Source organism: Condylostylus longicornis, unplaced genomic scaffold (genome assembly GCF_029603195.1).
Source record: "Condylostylus longicornis isolate FDR11 unplaced genomic scaffold, ASM2960319v2 ptg000805l, whole genome shotgun sequence".
Lineage (NCBI taxonomy): Eukaryota > Metazoa > Arthropoda > Insecta > Diptera > Dolichopodidae > Condylostylus > Condylostylus longicornis.
Genome location: NW_026578750.1, coordinates 17,509 through 26,902, shown reverse-complemented (window position 1 = coordinate 26,902; position 9,394 = coordinate 17,509). Strand labels below are relative to the sequence as shown.

Here is a 9,394-nt window from a genome sequence, read left to right as displayed (position 1 = left end):
CTCTCTCCAGTCATAACCGCATAATCCATTCCAGATTCGCGTGCTAGCCTAGAAGAAAGCGAATACTCTTATCCCAACACTTCATTCTTACGTTCTAGCGAAGAGAGTCTTTCCGGTTCCTGGATGCCCATGAAGGAGAAGATGACGGAAAGGAGTTCCATTCGTTCGCGCTGTCAACAAGGAATTTGTGGTCCACTGCAAGCGCTCCGATAGTTCTTGAGGTAAAACAATTTTTTCTTGAAAGTCAGGGCGTTTCATCCACGGCCACAAATTCCTCCAATTCCAATTGCGAGTTAACGACCAGCGGGACGTTTCTCTCACCAGAGGAGGTTTCCCGAGTCTTGCCTCCACGTATCTCCCTGCAACTCCCGTTCCGGCGCGTGCTCCGTAAACTCCAACCGCCAGAACGGACAGTCCAGTCACGAGTGTCGTCATTTTCGCTTTGTCCTCCAGCAGTGCCTTGAAAGCCCACCGATTGAGGCTAAACTCGATTGCATGACCTCTACGCGTGTTTTTCTATCTTCTGACGCCCTAGCTCGAAGTTCTCTCAAATGGATATCAACATTATCCCTCTCTTGTTGAATGCGTCCCTTTGTTTCTTCTTGAATTCGCATCTTCACCAATTCGCGTTCCATTGCCTTCTCTTCTTGAATCTGTGCACGTTTCATTTCAAGCAACTCTTTTTCGTTTCTTTTACGGATTTCCTCTTGGCGCAAAAATTGTTGATGCTGTTGGCTGAGCCACTCCTCATTCTGTTTCTGTTGATCCTGCAGCTTTTTCGAATAAGCTTCAGATTCAAGTTGCGCCTTGTATTGCGCGGTAATACGTTCTTGCTCCTGTTGGTGCGTCGCTGTTTTGCGCCTCTCATCCCCCTCGACGCGAGCTCTTTCCGCCATCATTTGCGCTTTCGCTTGCTGGATCGACTCCATGTCGCGCGATATCTCCTTCTGCTTTGTCATTTCTTGCAGCTTGGTGATTTCGAATGCCTTTGACCGCGTTCGGGGACGCGTCGAGCTCCTTAAGAGCTTTGGCTCCCCGTTCAAGGGCTGAAGGGTCAAATCGCCCGTGATGTCCCCCGCTTTCACATCGCCGGTGGGAGGAGCAGAAGGCTTGGGCTGGCCGCCGCCCCCCGAAGAAGGAACGCTCCCTCCACTAATACTCGGAAAAAAACATCCAACTAAGAGGGACAAGAAGGCAGTAGGACTGGGTCAGGTTATAGGCACGAAGAGAAATGAAGAAGATCGTCGATGAAGCTACTTCGGCATCAGAAGAAGCAAAGAAGGTTTTGAAGGGTGGATTGAAGCGCGAATGGAAATCGAAGGGCGATCAATTTTCACGCCATGTAGCGCGATTCATTAATGAAGGGGAAGGGGCAACAGCATGGAAGAAGAGAAAGAAGAGAGGGACAAGCGCATAGTAAGTGGAAGTGATTGGAAATCATTTTTGATTTTTTATTTTCAGGCCGTTAGAGAAGCAGAGCGAGAGTTGAAGGCGGAAAGGGGAAGGGAGCTCAAAAAGAAACGAGAAAAACAAAAAGAAAAGGAAGCGAAACAGAAGGAAAATCTCATCAAAGCTGGTGGAGTCCAAGTTATAAAAAATACAACAAAAATACGAAAGTGGAGTAAAAAAGCAAAACAGCAATTGGTGAAAATGTCGCCAGGATTGATTGAAGAGTTGACTGGAAAGAAGTTTTGAACCGTTACTTGATTGCCATTTTCCTCACCTACAACTCCTCAGCAACTGGGAATGGGGCGATCGACTTTGGGTCCATCTGTGCGTCCTTGTATTACGTTTCAATAATCAGTGAAAGTGTTGCCCTTCAAGAAATCTAACAGTTGGATGAATCGCTTGCTGGTTTTATCTCGTCTGTGAGTCATCGATGATCATAACGTCGCAATGCTAGTGCGATGTACCAAACCTCATGATTGGAATGATGGCGTGGTGTATTGTGGCGAAGCATTCAACCTAAATCCGAGTTGTCAGAGAACACACAGCAAATAATTCGAGGATGCCCTCTCTGGCAAAGCGAGGGGTACGTCTTTGTTCGATGAAAGAGAGAGTGAAGCATTTAGGACACATTTTTTAAATCTAACGAGAGATTCTCATTAAATCGAATTGATCAATAAGCACGCGCGCACGACATCTGATGGACTGGTAAACCAGGTGAACAGCGTTCCTGAAGTTTTATCATTTTTTCATCATCCATTTTCCGTTTTTTTTTCACCATTTCCCGCGCTATGGCACCACCAAGAGTCGTATTCGTTCTGGGAGGGCCGGGTGCCGGTAAAGGAACTCAATGTGCGCTGATTGAGAAGAATTTGGGATTCAAGCACATTAGCGCTGGTGAGTCCAACTGACATAAAAAACATCGTATGATTGTTTGTTCAGGCGATTGTCTTAGAGAGGAACGTAGTAAACCTGATTCACAAGTGGGTGATTTGATTAATCACTGCATCAAAGAAGGGCTGATCGTTCCCGTGGAAATTACATGTAAGAGACGATGGACAGAGATAAAAGGATTTCTGGACAAGAGTTTTGATCTGATTGGATTCCATTGGGTTGAAATGGTTGCTGAGGTTGACCAGCACGCATTTGTGTCCTCCCGTTATCTTTCTTCCAATCCGTGATGAATCTCTTTCAGGTTCATTGCTGCGGAAGAAGATGGAGACGTACGGATGGGACAGTGGAAAGTTTTTAATCGATGGCTTTCCACGTAATTCTGACAATCTGGAAGGATGGGAAAAAACGATGAGTGTAGGTGCAATTGTTACGCGCAATTGTTACGCGCAATTGTTACGCGCAATTGTTATACAACTCTACGATTTTAGGACGTGGATATTCAGTTTTGTCTCTTTGTGGATTGTCCCGAGGAAGAAATGGAGAAAAGGCTTCTGAAAAGAGGAGAACATTCTGGCCGCATTGGTGAGTACTACACAGCAGTAATTGGTGTAGTGGTTGGTGTCCTACTTAGATGACAATATCGAATCCATACGTAACGATTCAAGACGTATGTGAGCGACACAATGCCGATCATTAAGGTAGGGTTCGTCACTGAGATCCAATACAATTGTGGTGTTTGTTTCAGTATTTCGAAGAATTTAATAAGTGTCGCACTGTCAACGGCTGTCGTCCAGTTGAAAGTGTGTGGGAAGACGTTCAAAGTGCATTTGCTGAAACTTCCCCTCAGGCCAGAAACTAGCCTTCTTTTTTCGTAGCTGTGTTTATTTTTCGATTCCTAATAACAGTAAAACGTCTTCGTGCACCTGATGGAGGGGGTGGAAACTAAAGACCTTGATGTGACGTTAAAGAAAACACGTCGAGGCCAACTTCGTCGTCTTGTTCGGGAGATCTATCTCCGTGACGACATTACATGTGGAGTATCTGGCTGTGAAATTATGCGACCCACTCCAAAATCCTGGTGAGTCATCGACAATCTCTTTTATTATCTTTTTTCTTCTTTTTTGTTGTCTCTCTTGGTATCTCTCTTTCTCTTGTTATCTTTTCCAGGTATTTTATCATTTGAATCGATAACGATCGTCTTCTTCTTCTCGATCATTCTGTTCTTGACAAACAAATCGATTTTATCTCTGATGATATTTCAATAAACAATTGTATTTTGCCAACATCTGCATTGAACCAGGTGAGCCCCTCCAGCACCCAATTATTAACCCTTTCTATACACCTCGCAATATCCTCCCCCATTCTTTTCAGATTAGACAACGTAATCTCCAAACATATTCGCGATTACGAGGACTTTGTCGTACAGTACGTCACCAACCTCTCATCCACTCCCACATTTTTCGGTCTTTCAGCTCCGAGCATCCGACCAGACGCAAGATGATTCTGACAATTCGAGGAGGTTCTTTGTTTACGCCAATCCGTTTTCCCGGAACACGCACGTCAAACGTGTCTCAGGTGAGGCGGACTGCAAGTCACCATCATCGCACTGTATGAATTCAGGTGAATCAACTGAGGAGTACGAGGAGCGTCAAATATGGAATTTAGCGCACTGGTACAGTCAACACCTGACACGTGGATTTCCTGAAGTTCCAATGTCAACTCAAAGTCCCGTGCTGCTCATTACAAACAATCGAAAGTCCAAATGTCGCGCTGAATGTCAAGGAATCACAGCGATGACTGTTCATGAATATGTTCAGTCCGTCTCGGATCTCTTCCCAATGTCTGGAGAGAAGCTTGCAATGATGGTAGGATATGATAGAGCTGTAGGCATGTCTGTAGGTTGTTCCTTTTTCTCCACTAGTTGGAAGAAGAAGACGAGGACATTGTGGATGATTCCGTTTTCATGGAAAATGACTTGAAGAGGTTAAAAACAAATGATGGAACAGAATCGCTTCCGAAACAAAGGGAAAGAAAGGCGCGATATGACGCTCATATGAAACTCTCAGCTCTAGAAAGCGGAATTGCACTGGGAACAATTCATCGGGTGTGTTTCTCAATGAATGTGGAAGCACAGAGTTGGCATTCTTGTAGGGTATCATTCGCATGGCACGGCATTCCCATTTGACCGGGACGGTTGCCTGCCACGGGGTGGGAGAAGTTCGAATTGGAGGTACAAGAACATTAACCGAGCGGTTGATGGGGATCTTGTTGCCATCAAACTTATCGAAAGTACTTCAACGACGGATGATCGATTTTTTCTCGATGATAATGAAGCAGAAGAAGAAGAAGAGAAAACTGAAAACGGAAAGACCGAGGAGATGCCTGTGGATGCTGTTGAAAGACGAAAGACTGGACGAAGAAGAGAGCAATCGAAGCCTAGAGATGAGTCGGAAGCACGTTTGGAAGGAAAAGTGGTTGGAATTCTTAAAAGAAATTGGAAAGAATACGCAGGAACCTTAATACCTCTCAAGGAGGCGCAAAGTGAGTTGTGAGATATGGGACGATGAGTGATGCTTTTCTGATGGACAGCAATTGGTGTTTCAACGTTTGTTAAAGCTGAACGAATTTTCAAACCTAGGGATCCTCGCATTCCTGATATTATGATCAAGGTGTGATTGAATGATCTTCTTAGAATCAGTTCAGCATATTGATGAGTTATTGTGGTAAACACTCGTTTGTCGTTCCGTATCTATTGATCCTAAGACTACTAATGAGTGTTTCTCTCAATATCATCTTTGGTTTTTGATGTCTCGTTTATCTTTCATTAGACTCGACGGTCGAATCAGTTGGATGGAAAACGTCTAGTCGTGGTGATTGATGATTGGGATAGACATCACCGGTATCCCGCTGGTCATTGGACAAACGTAATTGGTGACGTTGATGACCCCACGACAGAAACAAGTGTAATTTTAAAGGAGTATGACGTTATTACGAGGTGATCTCTCAAAGGAGGGGCCTTCAATTCTCACATCATACTGTTCTCAGAGAGTTTTCTGACGCTGTTCTACGATGTCTTCCCCCTGCCGACTACTCACCTCCACCGGAAGAAATTAAACGTCGTTCAGATTTTCGTGAAAGATTGTTTGTTCCATCGATCCACCAGGCTGCAAAGACATTGACGACGCTTTGAGCTGTGAAATGTTGAAGAATGGAAACTATCTCGTGAGTTCATCGACGAATAGCAAAAGAAACGCGTAAAATTAGAGTCAGCTGAAAACATGCAGATATTCTCTATCAGGTTGGCGTTCACATCGCTGATGTTACGCATTTCGTATTGCCGGACACTGCTATTGATTTAGAAGCGGCAGAACGGTGTACGACAGTCTATCTAGTACAGAAAAGGACGGATATGTTACCCAGGATTGTTAACAACTGATTTATGTTCCCTTGTGTAAGTCCTTCAAGCGATGATTTGGAGGTTCAATTGTGTCAAACGGCTGTTCGCATTCGCTTCTTTCTTTGCAGTGCTAATGTTGATCGTCTGACGTTTTCCGTCTTATGGGAAATGAACAAGGACGCAGAAATCGTGGAAACGACTTTCCATAAAGCAGTCATTCGTTCGCAACGTGCATTCACTTACGAAGAAGCTCAAACCATGCTTGACAATTCAGATGACAAGTGAGTGTCTGGCGACGAAGTTTCTGCCTCTCTTGGCGGACTCACAGTTCTTTCATGGAAACTTCAGGTCCCCACTGAAGGTTTCGGTGAGTCAACTGAACAGTCTGGCCAAAAAATTAAGGGCAAGGCGCATGGCTGCAGGAGCACTTGAATTAGCGTCTTTAGAAGTGAGTAGCGACTGAAGTAGGGATGTATTCGGTGATTGTCTTCCGCGGGTATTGCATTGATTCTCCACCTGGTTTTTAGGTTAAATTTGAAGTCGATAGTGAGACCCATGATCCTTCTGACGTTGCGGTTTACACAATTCGAGATACAAACAAACTTGTTGAAGAATTCATGTTGTTAGCGAATTCCAGTGTAGCAGCTCGCATATTAGAAAGTCTTCCCTTGCATTCTGTATTGAGGTGAGTGGGAACAATCTGGCAGATCCTAACGTTTCCTTCAGGCGGCATCCACCACCGAAGGAAGATGCTCTGAAGGCGTTGCAATCCCAACTGGCTTCTGCTGGTTTTTCGAACTTCCAGTAAGTCATTAGAAAACTGCATACGTGTCAACCAGATGTCCGTGAGCCGTGTCGATTGTTTTCTTCCAGGTATCAAAGTTCTCATGAACTCGCAGACTCCCTCAATAGAGCCGTTCGTGATGGGGATCCATTTTTCAATAGGCTTGTTCGCTGTTTGACAACCCGCTGTATGAACCAAGCTGTTTATATGTGTTCTGGAGATGTCGGTCATGATGAAGAAAACGCAGCAGAGACCCAGATAGCAGAAGCCGTCATGATTGATCAAAATTTGGTCAAGTTCAAGCATTACGGTCTCGCTGCTACTCTTTACACTCATTTCACTTCACCCATCCGGAGGTATTTTTGAGAAATATAAAATCTCTAGCAGGATTGCTTCCCATATTCGTTCAGATATGCTGATGTTCTTGTTCATCGGCTTCTTGCTGTTGCTCTACATCTTGTTCCGCTTCCAGATCAACTTTGTAAAAAATCCCAGGTTCGCTCATTTCCCAACTCATTATCGAGTCTTGTGTTTCTAGATTTCTTCTCAATGCGATCAATGAACATCAAACATCGTAATGCTCAATGGGCTTCGAGAGCATCTGCTGATTTCTTCACTTATCGCTATTTCAAGTGAGGGCGATAGATTTGACTCGAGCGAATCTTTGATCTCGAATTCTGCGTTTTCTTCTTCAGAAATAAGGGAATGGCTGAAGTGGATTCTTTGATCATCGCCGTGAAGAAAAACGGATTTCAAGTGCAGATTCCAAGGTTTGGGATTGAGGGTGAGGAATGACTGAATTGATTCCACTGTCATGATCGATCGTTCTGCAGGGCTCGTCCTTCTCGATCGGTTTGCATGCGATTGGAACCCTGTTACACAAAAGTTGATCGTTGCAAACAAAGACACCAACAAAAAGGAAATTCTTGGTCTATTTGATCATGTTACAGTTAGAATCTTTGCAGATAATAAGGATTTTCGGTGAGTAGTCAGGGCACGGAGTGATGTCATTACCTTGTTATCTTCGTTATCGCACTCTCAGGCCAAAAACCATTCTTCAGCTTATAGGGAAGACTCCTACAGAGAAATACGAGGGGTTTGAGGTAAACCAGCGCGTCAAAGCAGTCATGTTCGTATTTTTTGTAGTGGGTCGTGAGTGAACGGGAGAAGTTCGAGAACGCGATCAAGAAGGATGAAAGCACGTGTACCAGTTGATTCTCTGTGACAACTCGTTTTTTTCTTTTTCGTCTTTTCGTTGATGGACTTCGATGATGTCTGCGAAGCGACACAACCATTCTTCGTTGAAGAAGAATTAAATACCAAAGAAATAATTAAGAAAATCCCGCTTGTTCGCATATCTCCCGAGATTGCTCCTGAAGACGAACCTCCGTCTGCCGCTTGCGAGAAATCTATCAGTTGGGATTCTCCCTCTGGGCTCAAACCATCTTGCACCCGACGCTGCAGGTGAGAACAATTGGGAGGATGCAGCAGAGAGCCAGCAAGTTCTCCAGCTTGATAGAGAAATCGAATCTCGGGAAGTTCGAAACCCACGCTCTGGGGTGCATCGACAGCGCAAGCTTGGGAGGGTGCGAACAGACAGTGGGGAGGAATGCATTGAATTGGAGAGGAATGATGAGACCCGGGGTCCCGTAAAGGAACCGGAAAACCAGCTCAGCGTGTATCCCGTCGCTGTCACCGAAACGCCGCATGACGCAACTCTAGAAGATCCCGAAATCGAACATAAGCCCATCCATCCTCTTCTCAATAAGTGCGCGACGTCCAAGCCATCTCCGTCAAAACCTGATTCAGTTTCAAGTTGTATGGCGAGAGCTTTCAGTGACGCAAACTGCAATACGGACTTTCTACAACCACCACCAGAACATGAAGAAGAATTTTTGAAACCGAAGGCATTAATTCGAGAGAAAAGAATTTCTGACTTGGGACATCGTCTTCCAACACACGATGCGCGTCAAACAGGATCCTCGCCGGGCTCTCCACAGGGCACCGGTTCCAATGACGTATTTCTCTGTAAGCCTTCATGACGTCTTGTCTTCTAGATGAAGACGCGCTCTTGTCTCTGGTCAGCGGGTGTCGCTACCGAATTCAGCAATGGGGACAGCAGCGAAACGAGAACGTTCTCCGTGTCTGAGTGGCTCAAGTGTGAAGCGGCAGTGTCTCGATAGGGAACGAATTGTTGGGGAACCTTCTTCTCCACAAGACGCGGTGAGTGATTCGATTATTGATTGATGAATGGTTAATGTTTCAGTCAACCGCAGTATTCTCAATGATGTCTACATTCGTCGTTCATGAGATTGTTATTGTGCCGAGAAAAAACGACGAGTTTTGCTACGGAAAATTTTTGATTCCCAGTACGTTTTGGCATCTCTGGATCCTTGATTCACCATATTGTTGAGCTCATGAATCAAGGTTTCCGGTTTTACACCCTCTTGTACTCTCAGCAAGGAGAAGGGGGCCCTTGTTGTACTTTTGGGAAGAGGGCCAACAGGAACTCCATTGAAGAAGGCTCTTCCACCTCTCTTTGTTGGGAAGCTCGGTGTCAATGCCGTTTCTCGAGTGAGCCCCTATGATTCCCAAATCCCTAGAAACAAGCTTCCTCTGATGCGCCTCTGATTTCTTCAGCCAGATACTCTCTCACCGAACAATCGAAGAGCTTTGCACTTGGATCAAGGAGAAGGGGGAAGGATTACCAGGTAATCGACTCTCATTAAATATTCTATCACGATATTTTGTTTTCAGGCTCTATGTGCCTCCGCCGTTTTTCTCATCAGCCATCATGCACAGCTGTTGTTCGACCAAACAACTTCCACGCATGATTTTCGTCCGCCTGAAACCAGCCGAACGACTCAAAAAGA

The 9,394-nt window shown here is 45.0% G+C and overlaps 2 protein-coding genes across 2 annotated transcripts; one reads left to right on the top strand and one right to left on the bottom strand.

Moving 5' to 3' along the window:
• Nucleotides 1–5: 5 nt before the first annotated feature.
• On the bottom strand, nt 6–1,342 carry LOC129618294 (ATPase family AAA domain-containing protein 3-like; the record flags this gene model as incomplete). Its single annotated transcript, XM_055533080.1, is given in 6 exon segments — nt 6–48; nt 92–470; nt 473–992; nt 994–1,061; nt 1,064–1,152; nt 1,338–1,342. Coding segments are annotated over 6 exon segments (1,104 nt in total), but the record flags the coding sequence as incomplete, so codon positions are not given.
• A 3,118-nt stretch (nt 1,343–4,460) lies between these two features.
• LOC129618293 (uncharacterized) lies at nt 4,461–8,563 on the top strand. The gene is given in 13 exon segments (XM_055533078.1): nt 4,461–4,881; nt 4,957–5,009; nt 5,169–5,317; nt 5,386–5,477; nt 5,480–5,562; nt 5,639–5,712; nt 5,866–6,018; nt 6,086–6,185; nt 6,265–6,422; nt 6,464–6,541; nt 6,611–6,877; nt 6,932–7,153; nt 8,122–8,563. Coding segments are annotated over 13 exon segments (2,292 nt in total).
• Nucleotides 8,564–9,394: the final 831 nt, after the last annotated feature.